This window comes from Dasypus novemcinctus, chromosome 27, assembly GCF_030445035.2.
Source record: "Dasypus novemcinctus isolate mDasNov1 chromosome 27, mDasNov1.1.hap2, whole genome shotgun sequence".
Classification (NCBI taxonomy): domain Eukaryota; kingdom Metazoa; phylum Chordata; class Mammalia; order Cingulata; family Dasypodidae; genus Dasypus; species Dasypus novemcinctus.
Genome location: NC_080699.1, coordinates 6,634,470 through 6,655,385, shown reverse-complemented (window position 1 = coordinate 6,655,385; position 20,916 = coordinate 6,634,470). Strand labels below are relative to the sequence as shown.

General features: G+C 45.8%; 1 protein-coding gene across 1 annotated transcript in view; it reads right to left on the bottom strand.

The window, feature by feature from the left end:
- Positions 1 to 20,916, bottom strand: part of ARHGAP42 (Rho GTPase activating protein 42) — a 264,054-nt gene that overhangs the window by 179,535 nt on the left and 63,603 nt on the right. Inside the window, exon 2 of the mRNA XM_058289224.2 lies at positions 18,391 to 18,486. Coding sequence (XP_058145207.1) covers positions 18,391 to 18,486 — 96 coding nt within the window. The remainder of the gene's footprint in view (positions 1 to 18,390; positions 18,487 to 20,916) is intronic.

Sequence of the window (20,916 nt, the reverse complement as noted above, 5' to 3'; positions counted from 1 at the left end):
CCCGTAAGGAGAGCCGCCCAGCGCGAAAGAAAGTGCAGCCTGCCCAGGAATGGCACCACACACACGGAGAGCTGACACAGCAAGATGACACAACAAAAAGAAATACAGATTCCCGTGCCACTGAGAAGGATAGAAGTGGTCACAGAACACACAGCAAATGCACACAGAGAGCAGACAATCTGGGGTGGAGGCAAGAAATAAATAAATAAATATTGGGTGGGTTGAGGGGAAAACACACCAAATGTATGATATGGGCTATAGTTAGTAGCAACATTTTGAAGATGCTCTTTCACAGTTTGAAACAAAAGTTTCACAACAATGCATGGTGTCAGTGGTGGGAAGCTGTATGGGAGCCCGATATCATGCTATGCGTGTTTGTTTTGTAAATTCACACAATTCACTATACATTTATTGTTTATGTATGTTTATGTATGAATGATATACTCCGATAAAATTTTATTTTGAAAAAAGACAGTCAAGGGATTTTATGTAAAACTGGGGGATAAAAAGTCAAGAAATTAACAGATGGATTATGGTCTTTAGAGCATAAGAAAAAACAAAAAGAGTTAAAAGGGGCCTTTCTGGGGAATTAAAATAAGTAATGAGGACCAGTTCAGATGGGGATTGCTGTTTTTTGTTAAGCCTAATAAAACCTATGACTTTTTAAACCAATACTGAAAAAGGAGAGACACTGCATAGACCATAGATTATTCCATTTCCCAACAGGTTTAGGAACTACCTCGCACACAGAAGCCCATCATAAGTTATTATTGGAATAAATGCTGATATAAGCTCGATTTCCTGCTGTTAGGAATTCACTAGACCCTGTACCTCTGGACAACCCAGAGAACGGCTGCTGTTCTATGCAGCAGCAGCCCAGTAGCCCCAGGCATCTACCATATCCCTGGCACCTACTGCTCCAAAAGTAAATTGCGGGGACGGCAGTTGAGTGCCTGCCTCCCACATGAGAGGTCCGGGTTCGGATCCCGGTGCCTCCTGAAAAGACAGAAACAAACAAGAAAAACAAACAAAGAAACCAACTCAGGGAAGCCACTGTGGCTCAGTTGTTGAGCGCTAGCTTCCTATATACAACATCCTAGGCTCAATCCCCAGATCCCAGTACCTCAAAAAAAAAAAAAGTCAAATTCTGGAGTTGGCTAAAATTAAGGAAACTTGGGTTATCTTTTTGTTGTTGTGCCTCTTTGTCCAAAAAATAATGATGTTGTTTTCTACTTTTCTTGAATAGTTTTCTGGTCTGTTTCCGATGTAAACAATATTTAGAGACTCAGATAACAGATGATGCTCTAATGAGAGTGTCTGAGAAGAATTTTAACAGCAAAAGCAACTGTACGCCTGATTCCTCACAACAAAAACCAGTCTCCCTCTGAAAGCTTTCTGGGATTGGCCCCAATTTAACTATAAACTTTTCTCTTTTTCTGGATTGAGTTTTCAAGGAAATGACCTTAAGAAACTAAGACTGTTCTCTATAAACATTTAATCTTTCGGTCCCGTACAAAAGTACATTTCTCAGACAGAATGAAGGGATTCGGATTCTTCATTTTTTTAAGACAATGAACCAGGAACACTCAAAATGTCCATTTCGTGAGCTGGTGACAACGTCCTACTTCCTGTATGATTCCATGTCTGAAGTGCTCACAACAGTGCCCACGGGCTGCACGCTGGGTTGGCTAGGCGCACCAGAGACAAGAGGAACTTTAAATCTAGCAAACAGCAAGTATTAGGAAAAGGACAGGCGAGGGACTCTAGAAAATTACATCAGCTCTCGAGATTCCTGCCACCTGGGTGAAAGTTTCCTGGCCAGGTTCCCCAGTAACATCTCCCCTTCCTGTCCATCTGCATCACGAGATACTGGAGAGCAATGAAAATAGTGTGATAATGGTGCATTTCTGGGGCATTGGAATTGCCTGACATTGTAATGACGGAAACAGACCATTATACATTTTGTCAAAACCTGTAATATTGGGTGGTGTGAAGTGTAAACCATAATGTAAACTACAGGCCACGGTTAGCGGCAATGCTCCAACGTGTTCATCAGTAGTAACAAGTGCACCACGCTAAGGAAGGGTGTTGTTAATGGGAGAAGGAGGGGAGGGGTGCATACAGGAAACCCCTATATTTTTAATGTAACATTTATACAATCTAAAGCTTCTTTAAATAATAAAATAAAAGAATAAATAAATAATTGAGTTCCTTGAGATCAAGAATAATACTATAGGCTTCCTTTTATCTCCACCAGAGAGTGTTGGGGGAAAAAAACTTTTGGAACAAAATAAACTATAATCAAGTATATTTATGACAGGTCCAAAACATATAAATATTTACAACGACAACAACTGAATGACATCTGAGCAATGCAAAAGTACGATAATGTCTTCTCTACTTACCAGTATCATAAATTCTACAACATTCCTAAACTGTCCAAAATAACCTATTTCCTAATTCTTAATTTTCTCAGCAGGTTTAAGTTCATCCTACTATTTTTGACTATGTCTGGAAGTTCGAACAAGAAAGAACAAAGAAAAACAGCTCCTTGTTCATTGATGGCATAACTCCACTGACTTAAGGACTAGGCATTAAACCCTTAAATGTGCCAACAATTGATCAGCTTGCATTTTACATATTTTATAAGAATGAGGATTGTGTTTTTCTTACATATAGCCAATATCTGATATCATACTAAGACAATGATGTACTTAACACTGCTCCCAAAAATCCCATCTCAAACCAGAATAGCTTACATATGCACCCAAAAGTACAGATCACAAAGGCAGTGACACACACAATTATGTCAACAGTATACTGTGTATCACTTTATTAGAGTAAACAAATCACTTAAGACTTTCAGATATCCTAGCAAATGAAGGAGAACTGCTTTAGCAGTGAAGATTTAGGTTTTGTTAAATATCAAAGAAAACATGTACATTAGTCAGCCAAAGAAGTCCTGATACAAAATATCAGAAATTGGTTGGTTTTTATAAAGGGTATTTATTTGGGGTAGGAGCTTACAGTTACCAGGCCATAAAGCTTAAGTTACTGCCCTCCCCAAAGTCTATTTTCACGTGTTGGAGCAAGATGGCTGCCGACGTCTGCGAGGGTTCAGGCTTCCTGGGTTCCTCCCTTCCAGGGTCCTGCTTCTCTCTGGGTTCAGGGTTCTTCCTTGCTTCCCAGGGTTCCCGCTTCAGCATCAAACTCCAACATCAAAACTCCACATTAAGAACCCTCCAACTCTGTCCTTTGCCACATCGTGTGCCCTCCTGGCACAAGAGGGTTACATAATGACTTAATCAAGTAAACCTCTGAATCTAATATAATCTAATATGCCCAGAGGAAAAGATCAATTTACAAACATAATCCAATATTTCTTTTTGGAATTCATCAGTAATATCAAACTGCTGCAACACGAAAATTTGCAAAAGTCTACAATAGCCAGATGGAACCAGTACAATCACATTCTGTAAGTCCAGATGTCCTTTTCTATTTGGATGTGAGAGCTACACACTGTCAAGCCCTTTCTTAGCATCCTTCAGAGGTGAAGGACACAGGCAATAAAAAGTCAATATCCTAAGATACAGGTCCAAGCAGGTGCATTGGCCAAATCCTTCTAGATCTGACCATATCCAGAAGAGGAGAGAGTAAGACTGTTCTCTTTCAGAACAATCTTAGTGTGTAGCCAACAGGAGCCCAGCAATGTTCTCCAGGGGAGTTTTAATCCTTCGAACACTTAAGATATCAAAGGTAGCACAATGACTGAATTACCCACTGTAATTCAGTAACAATTTGACCAGTACACAAATCAAGAAGCAAAACTGGCTTGCGGTATGCCTTAAAAATACCAAGTCAGCAAAACAGACCTAGTGATATGGAAAATAACACCGACTTTCTGACCAGATATTTTGTGACTTTGGTAACAATTAACAGTCCCACTGATGGAACATCTTCATTCTGTCTGCAATACTGACATTATTTGCAGCCCAAAATGCTATCATAGTCTGGGAGTCACAAATCAAGTAATACTTTTCCATTCCATTTTGTGTTTTCAAGCTCCACAAAAGTCTAGTTGCAAAACCAGTAAATTGCTTCCTAAACTATCAGGGAGGAAAAAAAGAGCCAAAGCCCCACTGACAAGCGCAGGCAGGTCACTGTAAGTACGCCATCACGCTCACCTTCCCTGTAACACCTCACAGCCACGAGGGAGCCAAGGTCTTACATCAAAACCACGGGGTGACTCACTCATCTTAGAAGTAGTTAAAAACATGGTTCTGTATAATGTATTTCTTGTGGTTAGATTTTTTAAAACTGCCAGACACAAGTAAAACAAGATATTTAATACATCATGGCCAACTGATTTTCAACAAGGGTGTCAAGTCCATTCACTGGAGAAAGGACAGTCTCTTCAACAAATAGTTCTGGGAAAACTGGGTATCCAAGCAGAAAAGAATGAAACTGGACCTTTACCTCACACCGTTTATAAACATTAACTTAAAATGGATCAATGACCTAAAACCATAAAACTCTTACAAGAAACATAGGGAAAACATCAGGATCTTGAATTAGGCCATGTTTTCTCATATATGACACCAAAAGCACAGGCAAAAAATGGGGGAAAAAAGGACAAATGGGACTTTGCCAAAACTAAAAACCTTTGTGTAAAAGGCGCTATCAAGAGAATGAAAAGACAACCCACAGAACGAGAGAAAATATTTGTAAACCATACTTATCTGTTAAGGATCCAACCCAGAACATATAAAGAACATCTACAATTCAACAAGAAGACAACCCAATTAAAAAGTGGGAAGAGGGTGTGAACAGACATCTCTCCAAAGAAGATACAAATGGCCAATAAGCACAGGAGAAGACCCTCAACATCATCAGCCTTAGGGACTCCAAATCAAAACCAGAATGAGATACTACTTCATAGCAACAAGAATATCTATTATATATAGAAAAGCGTGGCATGGATGTGGAGAAGCAGGAACTCTGTACATTGTTAGCGGGAATGTGAAATGGTGCAGTCACCACGGAAAACAGTTTGGTGATTCCGTAAGATGTTAAAGAAAGTATTACCAATTGACCCAGCAATTCTACAGATTCTAGGTATAACCCGAAAGAACTGAAAAGAGAGACCCAAACAGCGACTTCTACAGCAAGGTTCACAACAGTATAATTCACAAGAGCCTAAGGTGAAGCAATGCAAGTGTTCATCAACAGAATGGATAAACGAAATGTATGTGTATGTACATACACACACAAACACAATGAAATATTACTTAACCATTAAAAGGAATGAAGTTCTAATACATACAACATGGATGAACCTTGAAGACAACTTGCTAAGTGAAGTAAGCCAGAGACAAAAGGACAACTATTGTATAATTTCACTTATATGAAATATCTAGATATCTAGAATAAGCACATGCATAGAGACAGAAAGTAGGTTACAATTTATGGGGGGTGGGGGGATGGGAAGGGCAGAGAGGGAATGGGAAGGATTGGGAAGCTATTTTTTTTTATTGTCCTTTTTTTTAAGATTCATAGATCACATGGGGAGTTATTTTTTAAGGGAAACATTGTTTGGGGTGATGAAGTAGTTTTGGTACTAGATGGTGGTTATGGTAGCACTATACTGTAAAATATTACTGACATCACTGAGTTTTACACATGAAAGTTTTTAAAATGGAAATTTGTGCTGTATATATCACCACATATAAAGAGTAAAAAGTTTTAAAAAAGATATTTCAAGATATTCAGCTTGGGGAAAAGGCTCCTAAAAACCTTCTTCCATATCCTACTAACGCATCCCAGGGTAGCACGCTTTCAGATGAATTAAGTTTAGGCAAATATGAGATATACCAAGTTCCAAGAGCTTATTAGACATTATTTTATCAATAGTGTGCTTAAAAACTACCCAAGTACAAGGTATTATGAGAGTCCATATATATAAATAAAAGCCCAATTTCATGAAAGGCCAGCCTTTGGCAAATGAATACATACAAATATTCAAAAGATGGCTTTCAATTTCGCACATTTCCAAATTTGACTCCAGCTGATTTTCCCATAGAGCTCATCACCCCACCTCGTAACTCCAAGCAAGCCTCACCTGAATTCTAGAAGACTTTTATGAAGAGGTTTTAATCGACGCACTAAGTATTGCTGTATATAATACACAGTCTACAAGTCACATACATTTTGTTTTCTTCCCAAGCACGAGTGCTAGGAAATCCAGAGCCGTGCAGGTCGGCCGCGGCCCTGCCTTGCTGAGCTGAGCTGGTTTTAGTGGGGCTGGGCCAGTTCTGTGCCAGAACAACCCCCACCAAAGAAACACTTCCCAAAGCAGAGCGCACGCCCGCGGAGCCTCTCTCCCCACAGGCGGAGCGGCCGCACGGCCACCTCGAGTTCAGGCAACGCTGCACGCGGACGGGAGGGACCAAGAGGCGGCTCTCCATCTCACAGATGGGCGGCGTGGCCCATGGTTTCACCGCCAATAAGCACAGCAGCCGATACTTAATCCTGAGTGCTGGATTCCAAAGTCCATCTTCCTCCAGCAAACCATTACTGCCAAGGGGAAGAAGGAAAGAAAGGAGAAGGTGGCAGCCAGCCCACCGCGGGGGAGAGCGCGCCCAGGCTTACCACCTCTAGAGGCTGGTGCCCCACGGCTTATCGGGCGCCAAGGACCCCGCCCTGATGGGCCAGCAGAGTCTGCTGCTGGCACACAACCCCTCACGCCACCCACGGGCTCGGTCCTCGGCCCTTCCAGCACGCCTGCACCCTCTGCCAAGTGCACCCACCCTGCCGCCACCTCTAGATGCTGGGACTGCGCCTCCCCTGTCCCCATCTCTCCACCGCAATCCACACGCCCACGAGGCGGCTCAAGTTCCAGGGATCTTACAGACCCCTTGGCTTTTGGGCGACCTTTTTTTCCACTCTAGTCTTCTCCTAATCTCATTTCCCACGGGGGTCCTCTCCTTTCTCAAGAACGCAGCCCCCAGTCGCTCCTCGCTCCTGTCCCCTGGCTGCCTGCGCCTGTGGGAGGAGTTAGGGACCCTCTGGCCAACACTGTGTACTCGTTCTCTTCCCGTAGACCCCCTCTCAGAAAGAGGGGCCTGCCCCTCTCCCAGGCCCACAGCCCACCCCCAGGGGGCGCTGGCTCGCCCCTTCCCACCTCGCCCTCCCTCTGTCTCAGGTGTCCATCATCACTGGCCACCCTCCACCAGCTACTTCTCCTTCCCCCGTCTACGAGGCCCCCATCCTCATCAGGAGGGCCTGGGGCGGGGAAGAGCTTTACTCAAGGCCCGAGGACAGTGCCCGGCTCTGGAATCCCCAGTCACAGACACAGCCCAGGGAAACTAAGGTACACGGGTGAAGGAACGTGCAGAAATCACTTGCCTGACTCCCTCCTGGGAATTGCAACAAGGGATTTTATCTGAATCTCAAACTTAACATGTCAAAATTTAATAACTCCTCAGCCTGCCCGGCCCCCACGTGCGCTGGATTTGAACATGATTCTGCTCAGAACGCCATTCTCCCCCCAACTCCCGTGGGGAATCATCCACACGTCTTCCTTCCACACACCCAGTCACCAAATACCGCCCGTCTCTCTCCGATCTTCCGATACCCACGCTCACCAGCACCATCCAGGATCTCCACCATCTTCTCCGTGACGGCAGCTCGACCGTTGGTTTCCCAACTTGCTTATCCCTAAGCCATCGTAAGTACGCGTGCCAGAATAAAATCCTGAAGGACACCTGTGATCATGTCATCATCCAAGTGTGACGTTGGCACGTGTGAATAAATTCCAACTCCAAACAGCAAGCTAAGTGGCCCTTTCCCCTTAGCTTAGCCTGAGTGGCCACTATCAGCAATCTCAAACTTTGCACTTTGAGATTACCAATCATTCCTGTAGTTTCCCATTTCCGTGCCTTTTCTTTTACCTACTATTCCTAGCTACATCTTCCCAACCATTACGATGCAGCTTGACCTCCTCTACGAGCATCTTTTAATCTCCCCAGTTGGAATTCCCTTCTCCAGCTTTGGTATTCTCACTGCGTTTTTGTGCTTACTACATTTAAAGTGCTCGGCACGTTCTCCTTAGTATTATGAGTGATTATCTAAGTTATCTTTCATCCCCTTGTATTTTTAAGCCTAATTAGGACACAAGAAAATTTTATGCATCTGCGTGTACCAGGATTTCCATGAGCGTCTTTGCACTCAGAAGATATTCATAATTCGTAAGAAATGGAGATTTCAAAGTCCATATCAGCATAAACTAAGTCATACCTTGCATATGATTTTTTAAAATACTATTTTAATTAACCTGATTTTTTTTTTCTCCCTTGTCTGTTTTTTCTTTAGGGAGCACCAGGAACTGAACCCAGGATCTCCCATGTGGGAGGCAGGTGCTTAACTGCTTGAGCCACACCCACTCTCTCCTAGTTTGTTTTTTGCTCATAGTCTGTTCTTTTTTTTCCCTCTCATTGCTGTCTCCTTGTTTTTGCTCCATGTCTGCTTGTTATTTGTTTTCTTTAGGAGGCACTGGGAGCTGAACCCGGGACCTCCCATGTGGGAGGTGAGTGCTCAACTCCTTGAGCCACATCCACTCCCACTGTGTAAAATTTTAATTTGAAAAGGTGATTTTTTCCCCCCCAACCTGGAGAAACCCACACAGCTCGTCCACTGGCCGGGGAACACCATCTCTTGTTCTACGTGTACATCAATTTGTTCTACCCTTTGTTTTTCAGGCTCATTAAGGACGGTTAGATAAGACTGGCCAGGGTCCCCTACAAACGTGGCACCCACCACTCCACTGGTGGCTCCAGTGGTGCAAGCTTGGGCACTGGGGATCTGACGACCGGGGACCTGGTACAACTTAAACTGGACGCTCCCCCTTCTCCTGCTGGAGTGACTTCTCCTCTGCGTAAGGAGCACGCCTACTCTTGAGAGCCGTGGCTTTCCACCGCTGCAACAGGCACTGACACCCCCATCAAAGTAAGGGCTCAGAAAGCCCAACCCAGGGGATGCCAGCTCCTCCAGGTCTTGGGACAGGGAAGGAATAGAATTTCTAGAGTTTCCCACAGTTGCTTCTGATGCTAAGCCATCTGGCAACTACTGACTGTAGACGTTGTTTTGTCGGTTTTTCAGGGGGTTTTGTTTTGTTTTGTTTTTAAAGTAGCATGCTTTTTTAGAAAAATTAAGGAAAGAAATGGTGTTTACAGTAATCAGATTTGAAAGAAGAGTCCTACTTCCATGCTTAGAGTTCAGCTCGTATAAGCAGCCCTCGTGGTTAAGGGGGAAGGAAGTTTTCTTTAGAGCCCCAGAATCAAGGATGAGTCCAAAACTCTTCTCTCCAAAGACCTGACTCTATAGCTCTCCTGAATTCACAACAGAAATGTCTCCACATGAGGTTCACTTTCCATCACGTATTCCTCGGTAACTGTCCGCGGCATGCTTCTCTTTTTCCTTTCTAGCATTTTGTTCACCTCTTGCTTTGCAATTTCTCCCATCTTCTGTTCCTCCTTTCCTCGAAGTCTCTTCACTGCTCACATATGCCCTCACTTTCCTCCCAGGAGTCTCCCACTCATCTTGAGCTGTCCACATTGTGCCTCCCAACTCACTTCTTTCAGTCGCAGTTTCTCCACCTATTGCCTTTTTCTGGTCCAAATACTTTTACATTCAAAGGGAAACTTGCACTCTCGGGGTCCAGAAAGGCCTTGGTGAGGGAGGCGGCCCGTGTGTCTCTCTGAACTGAGGAGACTTCACATGTACAGATGCCGAAATAAACTTCCTGAAGGGCAACTAAACCAAAAGACTTTAGAGTCTCCGGAGAACCTACAAATTAAACTCCAGACAACACAGCAAAACCCTCTACGATGTCCTCGGCCCTCAAACCTTGGACGCCAGCTAAGAGGATATTACATGCCCGGTTTTGTCAAAAACTGCACAGAGACAGTGAGAGAGCAAGTGAACAGCAAGCTCAAGTACACCAAGGCAAGCGAAGAATCCCCCTGGGGGAAGAGGCATGGGCAACTACAGACCGGAGAAAGTGTCCACCTTCTAAATGCTCCAAGCACAGAAACGGGTGAGTTGTCACGTGGCCAGGTAAATTTAATTACATAGGGAATGGAGGAGAAAACTATGTTCATTTTATAGATGGTTTGCTATAACACTGCTATCTTGAAATTATGGATATCTGTATATTAAAAATTACACAAAAAATTAAATACAATAAGCTTCACTGTTATGTCTCCATACACTTACCAGCGTCTAATTCACTATATAATGAACTTAAGCATTTTACCATCTAACTCCTCTGACAAGAAAGCAAACTCCGCTAGGGTAGGAATGTTTTCTGAAGTACACACGGACATGTCTTTAATAAATACCTGAACAGCGCTGACAAGTTACAGGTGCTCAGCCTGGGGATGAGTGAAAAGTAAACTCAAAGTTCTCTTCACTTCTGGAATCAGCATGAAGAAAAATTTCATTTGGCTCTGATGCTCTCCAAGGTCCCTTTCTATTCTATAAAACACTAAACCTGAGATTCAAAGAAATGAAGCCCATCTAAGTTAGTGCATGTGCATAAGTAAGGGGAGAGAATAATCCTGCAACTAGAGAAATGCAGCCCCTAGGTACAAAGATATAAGCTATAGCACACCAAAATTAGAGTAGTGCCAAAAAAAAAAAGACAGGCAAAATTAGCTTTCAAAGCTAATGCAGAATATACACTATATTCAACAAGGGGGAGGAAACTCTGTAAAGCAAACTAGGAAAATATCAACAGCATAGCGATGAACTTGGAAGAAATGACCTATCGCCACTACCTTTTCCCAATTTAAAAAGGTGCACACTGTGCATATAACTCCACACAGGCCTTCGCTTCCTTTTCTAGTGCTTGCTGCTTACCAATATGCAATAAAACATGCTTTTGTTATTAAGTAAAAAAATTCAAACATGAATGTCATCAGGGGTGGTTATAATTCAGGTTTGAAATCACAAGCCAACATATGATTCCAATTGTACTAAGATCATTCTATTAATACATAAAATAAGCAAGCTGTACTTTACTGTGGCTCTACGGGTCAATGCAAGCCCATTTTTAAAAAAAGAATACAAGTATCCATAAGTTACATTATAAAGTCAAGCTCCCCGCGCCCAACTCTCTCCAGGGCAGAAACCCAGGGAAATGGCCAAGTAAGACGTTTTAAGTAGAGCTGATGCAGAGCACTTTTCCTCAAGTTTCCATAAAGCTGCCAGATTAATCTTTTAAGAATGCAGACATGGTCACGTCTCTTCTCTGATGACCAGCTAGCAATGGCCTCCAGTTGCGTTCGGGTCAAGCGCGCAGGTCCCTAACGGGCCCACGAGATGGCACGCCGTTTTCCCACTGGCTCTCCTGGTCCTCGGGGGCTCGGTCGCCCCTTCGTACCTCTGGCTGCTGCTCCGCTCCTCCCCTGACAGGTCTCTACGCAGCCTTTGCCTTCCGCACGGCTGCCTCCAGGGCTGGCCTCTCTCTACCCGCCCAGCCAGGCCTGGCCTGGCCTCACCGCGCTCCCTCAGCACCCGAACGCCTGCCTTCTAGTCAACCCAACCGTGCCTGAGCAATGAGCTGTCCTGTGCTGTCAGTGACGTCTCCCCAGTGGAAACGTAAACGCCTCAAGGTCCTGCCGTGCCTTAGAGCTGGTGTGCACTGAAGAACGGCTGCATGAGTGAGTGTGACAGATCCAGGCAGGTTTTCAGAAAGTGTGGGAGGAAGCAGGTCCCCGACGCCAGTCCCCACACTGCTGACAGAAGAGCACATCCACCCCACGGTGAGCCCTCAGGCAGTTGCGGCCCCCTCGTGCCACCGGGCTTTAGAGGCCTGCATGCCAACGCGGACTGGGCCACGGTATTTATTTCACTACCTGGTCATTCTGTTGAGCCATCATGAGTCACTAACCTTGAATGAAAATTCTCTTTTGCTTCCCATTCAGCCGTCCTTAAATAAGCCCTTTTGGAAAAAGTTATGTTATCCTAAAAGGACATTGCCACCATCTTATCCTTTAGCCTGTACACATCATGAGGGCAAAATCCTCAACTACGCTTCTCACCACCAAGTCCCCAGAGAACAGCAAGCACAGTGCTTGTTGCCTAACACGTCGTCAGTAAACATTAAAGAATTTTTGTCTGAACATTATTACTAAGAAAATTTTTCTAAATGATTCCAAAGTCCATGCAAAGTACATTTGCTGGGTGTACGTAAATATGAAATGTTTCTCCCTCAATTTCATTTATTACCATACTAAAATGAACCGTGCGAACCATATTCAAATAAGTATACATTTTATTTTGATTTCTAGTATACAGCTTCTATTTACGTACCTTAAACTGACTTCTTTCTGAAATGCTTTAATAGGTTTTACAGGGTGGTCATATATATTTAATAAACATTTACTAAGCCTCTGTTACAAATAAAAGAACTAAAGCATCATGCAACAACACTATTGTGAATAAAAGCTAGTTTCTGACCTCAAAGAGCATAGAACGTGCTGAAAGTATTTGTGAGAACGGGGCCTTCTGTGAAAATGGCAAGGCTCTACCTCTTCTATCTATGGATGCTAGAGCTGCCCATTCCTACCTGAAGGTTTCTAAAACACTCAAGGGAAAATAAAAACAAAATAAAAGTTAAAACAAATATTCAAATATTCAAAGAACTATTTTTCATTTAGTAGAACAAAATCAGCAAAGAAACACAGGGTCAGGGAACTGATGGCTATCGGTAAGTTAAAAAACAACAATTTTTCGGGATAATTGAGAACCTAAGACTTTGATTTTCAAAGTAAAATTAAATCAGCCAATGCTCTTCGAAATGCAGCGCTGAAGGATGAAAACCTCTCTCGAGTCGCACGCTTTAGGAAAGGCCTCCCACCTGAAGTGCGTGGCGCTTTCCCAGCTGCCACCATCCTTATTCGCAGGTGGTTCTGTGTGGGTGCAAAAAGAAGGGTGGTTTAAAAAAAATAAAAAGGGAAAACAATAATTCAATTGTCTGACTGAGGGCTATTAAAAAGTAAAATATGCTTCCTTTTCAGAGTTCAAAAGAAAATGTTATTTGTATAAACAACTTAGGCATTCGGAAATGTTCCACTTTAATAGCGGACTTCCTGATTTATGTAACCACATTCAAGTGGGTGGCAGTGACGGTTTGTACAACTGGCGGATTTTCTTTGGAGTCATCAAATGAGAAGGCAATGTGTTGCCCTGAAGTTAATCTGAATCTCGGGCCTCTTTCAGAAGGGTTCCACTGTGGCTGGCAGTGGGGATGTCACTTTCTTAAGAAATGCCTCAGGAAATCCCCTGCCCCACACGGCTCTCCCTCCACCACCACATCACCAGCCAAACACCAGCAGCACGCCACGTGGATGACTATCCGTAGCTCGTCACCAAAGTCTGAAGACACTCTCCACAAAAGCATTTTTGATGATTTAATAATTTGTTTAGTACTTTCGAAGAGGGAAATGGTTTGTTTGTTTTAACTAAAATCACTAATCATTTTTAAGTGCATTTCCTAGGATTATAAATATACCAGTTATTCTTTCTAACCTGAATGACAGGTTTCTATGCTATACAAGAATGCCTCCAAAACATACAGTGCACCTGCTGGCCATACCTCCCACCCTAGACTTCGGAAAAAAGGATTAAATAACTCCTCCCCATTTGACCTAACAGTTCCTCAAAGTGAAGAGATTTATTTGGCAAAAAGATTCGTGCATTTTCCCCACAGTAAGTTTTCTAACAAGGAAACAGAAGTTATTCCAAACACTCCCTTGAAAAATTGCCTCCGCTACCCGCATAGCAGGCAGGCTCAGAGAGCCTACTCGGGCCTCTGAGAAGCAGGTGGACAGAGGCTCAGGGTGACATCACTGCATCAGGTGCACACCTGGTGCACACCTGGTACACACCTGGCTTCTAAACAGGTGCACCTGTGCAAAGCACGGTGCTGCTCTCTGCTTGACCTGGCTCTGGGTTAAACTCCTCTCCTGTGGCCTCACCTTTCCACGTATTGTCCTCACGACAGAATAGGAAAGCGTGAAAGAAAGGAAGGAAGAGTGGAGGGAGCATGCCAGCCAGTGCATTCCTCAGAACTTGGCCAGGTTCAAGTTGCCCCTACCGATCTGTACACACACAATTTATATACCTATTTCCATAGGAACACTACGCTGTTTATTCTCTGGTACTGTTCAGCTCTACCAGTTGTTGCTGCTATGTCTGCGTATCTGTGTTCAAAACAGAGTAAAGACCTGAAAAGGAATTCACTAATTAGGTCAGAAATATCTGGGTGAACCTTGGGAAACATGTTTTAACCTGAATTACCCAAGTGATGGCCTCCTTTCGCTGCTTCCGAGTTGGCAGCCACAGCCTTGACCGACAAGGGGCGGTGGGCGGGCCCACCACAAGAACCTTCCGCGTAGGTGTGTCCAAGGGGGTGGAACTCCACCTAAAAGAGTTACCCCGCAAACTGCCTCTCCTCCCTGGTAAATGTTTAATCTCCTGAGGGCAAAGTCTGTATTGTCCAGACTTTCTGAGAGTGAAAAAAAGGCCAGCATACAGCTTCACCAGTCAAGCTGTTTAGGCAACGCCGTGGTTTCTGAGATTACAAAGAACAAGTAACCTTTTCTTCATTATTAGTGCGTAATATCTTTATTGTCATCTGCCCAGCCTAACATTATCTAAAATTTTGTTCTATCTTGACTTTTTTTTTTACACTTTGATGAATAATAATTTCAGCCTATAGACAATAAATAGAAGGGAGTAACTCACACCCCCCAGCCGTGCTGTGGACACAAATTCTGAAGTAATGGACTAAGATTTTCAATCTTTTGTTCTCCTATACTTGAATGTGCTAAATTAATCAAGCAAAGCAAAACAGCAGATTCACAATAACATCTCTGAACTTCAAGGTGTCAGAACAGAACCACTGTAAACAGCATTTCCAGAATAGGGTTTTGTGTGTTTATGTACGAATGATGCACATCAATAAATTTTTAGTAAAAAAAAAAGTTTATTTTCCATGAAGATAGCTATGATTTCCTACTAGCACAGATTTCAGGCTGGGCCCGTGACTCACGGTAGAGGATTATCGATTCCCACCATCTGCTTGTGCCAGGGGAGAGGCGGTACGTGCTGTTCTTGGCATTTGCAAACACATCACTGTGGGACTGCAGCTAAATAATGGTACACTGCTTATCCAGTCCACGGAGGAATTTATTATTTGACAGCAGAACTGAGCCTTACACTGGCGTGCACCCATTTGTGTCCTCTCCGTCACTCACTTCCAAGCCCCGCCTGTCCACATTGTATTCTTAACTCAATACTAGTTCAAAACACCAAGTCGGAACGGAAGCTGGACACTTGAAGCGGCCGAGGCAGTTCGGTCTGGTGGCACTGACAGGAGGCTGCCCACAGCCCAGGTGTGCAGTGAGATGACAAACGAAGCCGCGGAAGGCTCACCTGCGTGCACGTGCCTTCCTGGAGAACGGCGGAGCCACGGCCTCACGCTGCTCTTGATGGAATTGAAAGGAGAGCGCAGGATGCCGTCCTGCCTGGGACTTCACACCGGCTCTAGAACCACTGCCACTGACTGGCCAATGCCGTTCCTACAGGCACAGCACCTTCTTTTCCTTCCTTTGCTCAAGTCGGTTTTTCTCCCTGCTCGGCTGCGAGCACACTGAAGTCAGACCTCCTGCTCGTCTCCCTCGGGCCCATTCCCTCGGCTTCTTCCATGCAGGTCTGCAGACGTCCTGACTCGACCAACTCTTGTGAGCCTGCGCCGCTCATTTAAAGCGGGTGAACTGGGAAGCGGACTTGGCCCAGTGGTTAGGACGTCCGTCTACCACACAGGAAGTCTGCAGTTCAAACCCCGGGCCTCCTTGACCCCTGTGGAGCTGGCCCATGCGCAGTGCTGATGCATGCAGGGAGTGCCCTGCCACGCAGGGGTGTCCTAGGGGAGCCCCACGCACAAGGAGCGCGCCCTGTAAGGAGAGCCGCCCAGCGTGAAAGAAAGTGCAGCCTGCCCAGGAATGGCGCCGCACACATGGAGAGCTGACAAAGCAAGATGACGCAACAAAAAGAGACACAGATTCCCGTGCCACTGACAACAACAGAAGCGGACAAAGATGACAACACAGCAAATACACACAGAGAACAGACAACTGGGGTGGGGGAAAGGGGAGAGAAATAAATAAGTAAATCTTTAAAAATAAAAATAAAATAAAGCAGGTGAACTTTTCCAAGTCCCTGTACCTTGCGTGGACACAGTCGATGAGTCTCAAGACCCCTCCGGCTGCGAGGACTGTGGCTCTGACTCAGGGGCTGTGACTCAAGGCCCACAGCCCCGTCCCATCTCCCCTTCATTTCATCAGAGGAGAAAGAAGGCGACACTGCGGGGCTCCCGCCAGCTGCCGTAAAGACAGCGGAAAGGCGTTCCCTTTTGCTGCGGGCTGGAAGGGGAGGACAGAGAGTCATGATGATCCTCCCACCCCGTGGCGCTCAGGGATGCCCGTCTCAGGCTGCTGACCTTGGTTTAGCTCCACAATTCCTCCCAGGTAGCAACGATGCCGCAAAGTCTTCCGCTCGCTTTATTATTTGCAACATTGACTTTCAACGGCTTATACCGTGTTTTGGCGCTCAGCTCTAAATAACACACGCGTGTAGCAGGATTTCAGTGATCTGACCTAGGCCTTTACCTGGCGGGGAATATGCGACACAGCCTCTGTCAGAAGCCGGGCACTTACGACACAACGGCAAGGAGACAACAACTCCCAAGTGTGTTTGTGCTGTGTGACCCCATTCATCCCGCAGAGCAGCAGGGCAGGTACAGCCCAGTGACAGGCACGGCTCAGCCCCGTCCTCACCTGTCCAGGTGGCAGCCTGCAGCTGGCGTACCTAGAGGGACTCACTGCTAAAGGAGCCGGCACATGGGGGGGCCCCCTGGCATGCCGCCACCTTGACCTGACGGCGCATGCCTGACGTCAGCTCCGCACGCAGAAACAGCCTGCTGGCGGGCTCGCTCTGCAGGACATGCCTCAGGAGGAGCGCCTGCGCACGGGACAAGCTCGAGCCGCAGCGCATCTCTCCCGAGAGCCTTCCAAGTCACAGCTTCTTAGGCTTGTCCCACCAAGAGAACACAGGTTTAGAAATAGGCACGGAAATGGCAAAACTACAGAAGAAAAGGCAAAGGGCAGAAGGAGGAGAGCACTGTGGTTGGGAAAGGTGTGCCAGGGCCTCTGTGTTCCCGCCACGGGCCAGCAGCGCCGGGAGCAGGGGAGAGTTGGTTAGAAATGACACCTGCTGAGTAAGACACTGCAGGAATCTGCGTTTAGAAACAGCCTGGTATTCCAAAGGCTCACTGAAGTGAGAGAACCACTGATCAACGTGCTGGTGAGTGTGTTTTCACACTAGAAGGTAGATACAGATTGTATTAGTCTCCACAGTGTACCCACCCCATTCACCGTGCACGAAGCATCTCTATGCAGCCTAGAGCAGGGGCCGCATCTACAACACACAGGAAGGGAAGAGCATGCCAGCTACACCTGATCTTACACAGTGACATTTCAGATGCAGAGAACAGCTCAGAGATCACATCACCCGCCCTCGTCACTGCACGGGACACGGCCCTCTCGTCCAGGAAGGGCCACGCCATCCCCGGGTTGGGACGCTGAATGACTGGGGCAGAGTCAGAACAGGGCATGGGTGCCCGGCTCCCGGGAATGCTCTCGGGCTCGTCCTGGAATAACTCTGCTGTCATTACCTTGACCGAATTTGTTTGTTTTGGAGGGGGCAGGAAGGGAGAACAAACATTCAAGTTAAAAAGCAAGGCAGTATAAAGGAATAAAGTGCGAGCTAATTCTTAAAACTAGTACCTGGTGTAGTTAGTAGCAGGTGCCGATGGATTCACCAAATGCAATGAATGTCTCATGATGATGGAGGAGGTTGTTGTTATGGGGGAAGGAGTGGGGTGAGGGGGATAGGGGGTAGATGGGGACCTCATATTTTTTAATGTAACATTAAAAAAACAAAGAGAAAAAAATAGCAGGTGCCTACTATGTAGTTTTTGAACGAAGGATTCTCTTTGAGAATCGACAAGCATTTTTTCCACATTATTTTAGAGGGCTGAGCTGAGTCACACAATAATGAAGTGACCGCCTTACAGAACAAACCACAGAGCCTGAACTGAAAAGCAACTGACAAGATTCTCTTTCGGAGAAATCAAGAACCACCTTGATCATTTTATGAAAACCAGACCATGCCTTAGCTGCTGATTCCTGGATGTGTGCGTCTACTTGACTTCAATACGTAGACGTCCGAGGGGATCGCTGAGAATACTGAAACCCGCGCACTCACCAATACTAATTTCATCGTCTGTTTCAGCATCCCCAATACATTCAAACTGGAAATCCTGTAGTGACTGGGAAAACTTCTGCACTGCCATAGACAGATCTGCAAATAAAAGTGAAAAAAAGAAAAAAAAGTCGTCAGACAAAGGTACCAGGAAACGCTCAAGAGTTTACACATACGTAACTTTATTTTAATGTTATGGAAGCTTTTAAAATAGCAGTTGGACAAATTTAAGCAGAATTTAAAGAGACTACTAAGTCACTATTTTAAAACCTGCCCTGCCCTGGACAAGGGGGATTAGCACCTTTAAGAAAGGGCTCTGGTGCCACATGCATATTATCTTGAAGTCAATTTTCCAAAGCCTTTATCAAAAAATTAGCACTCATACTACACTACACTTGGAAGAAAGAAGGAATGCTATTGAGCTTTGTGATGGGGAGGAAATTCAACCCTTGATTTGAAGGGTCTGGTGATGTGTAGAGACTGAGAAGGTGGGAATACGCTCTACCAATAAAGGACTGGTCTTGATCTAGAAGTTGAAAGAGGACCTAAAAGCTGTTCACAAAAAACCCTGCGGTCTCCAGACCTCGGAGTAAACACACCCCTTGATTCCGACTTTAATCTGAACAAGGCCTCAAGTCTAATTAAACACAGGAAAATAATTCTTCTTTAAGAATTTCTTTATTCCTGGGCAGAATAAAGAAAATACCAGAATAATAAGGAGCACGGCCTTGGGAGGCAATAGCCTCCGGTGCCATCTAGATCGCGGCTAAACACGCAGCCTCAGAGTGAACCGCCGCGCGCGACACCTCAGCCCTGCCCCGTCCTGCCTCCGGGGCCGCAGGCAAAGGCTTGGGCTCCGCGGGCCTGTTTCCTCACCTGCAAAAAGAGAATACTGACGGCAAGACCACCGCGCAGCGTCGTTCTGAGATTTAATGAGTTCGTATTTGCAAAGGGCTTGAGTACATGTCGGTACTCAACGAGTTGGTGAAATACAATTAAAAAGAAATAAATCTGACTGCCGCACCAGGGGAATTTCTCAGAGCTACGCTGATCGTTTCCGTTGACCCCTCCACAGATGTTTGCCCTCCCAGGGAACTTGTACTTTTGTGGAATTCGCCCTCCACTTCCTTTAACAGAATCTCCCAAGGGTTTAGGTCAGGCACCCCACCCACAGGACCAAACACCCCACCCACAGGGTCAAATACCCCACCCTCAGGTCAGATACCCCACCCACAGGGTCAGCTAAGGTACCTCAGTCACAGGGTGGGCTCAGGCACCCTACCCACGAGGTCAGCTAAGGTACCCCAGCACAGGATGGGCTCAGGCACCCCACCCACGAGGTCAGCTAAGGTACCCCAGCACAGGACGGGCTCAGGCACCCCACCCACACTTAATGCAAACCATGGAAACAACAGGGCCCTGCTACACTCAGCACCCCCATCACAAAATCCAAACTCAAGCTCTTGGTCTTCAACTAACTTTGCTCCACTGTGACCCAGGAACCCAGCAACACACTCAGCACAGACACACAAGCCTCAGAGAGAGGCCCTTTTCTCAATCCCACAGAGGCGACGTATAGAGAAAATCCATCAACAGTGCTCTGGCAGGACATGCTGCTGGAGATGAACGTCCCTTCCCACAGAAGGGACAGAGCTTTGGGGCTGGCTCCACATTCTTCCTTCTCTTCAAGAGCGTGGAAAGGTGTGTCAGCTTCCAAACTGTTGTGCTTTGGGTTCTCCGGAAGAAAGATGAGGAAAGCTTCTTATTGAAGTATTAGCCAGTGAGAAAAGCAAGTGCCTTCTCAGAGCCAGACTGCACCGATTAACCACGGGACCTTGGGCCATCCTCACCCTTCCGTGTTCCTTATCTATGCAACATAGAGTTAATACTTCTCTCTCAGAGCTGTTATGAAGAATAAATGGGTTTTGTGCCTGGTCCATTCTAGGCAACTCAACAGACGGCATCTGTTACTACTGCTCAGTCCAGCTCCTGCAGGTGCGAGCGCAGGCTGGCCTTTCAGGCCCAGGGTAGAGTGTGGAGGTAGACCTTCATCTGACCTGCCCTCCATGCTCCTTCTCAGCAACGCACAGTGTTTGGAGATGGACAGTGCCCAGGTCTGGCTAAGGAAAGGCCGTGAGAAGACAGAGAGAAAGCTGACTCCTAAATGCAGGTTCTCTCCCTGACACCTGACAAAAGCCTCATTTAATCCCCTATATTTTTACATAGACAACATAAAGGGCTTGTGCTCAACTGGGTTTGAAGCCACAGTGGCAATTCCACCAGCAGAGGTGGAACGGGGGGGATGTGGAGCAGATGCCTGGCAGCCCTCCAGCAGACAGCGCTCCTTCTCTCCCCTCCCCACCCCAAGAGCTCCTGGGGTTCCCTCAAGCCAGAGGAGCTCTCTCCCGGCTCTACCCTAGGGAACTCCTGATGCAACAGCCCACGGCAGACCAGTACTTCCTATACTCCACTTCCCACAGCCTGGCTCTTTGACTGAGAAAGTGGAGCTGCTTTGTCCTTTCACAGACA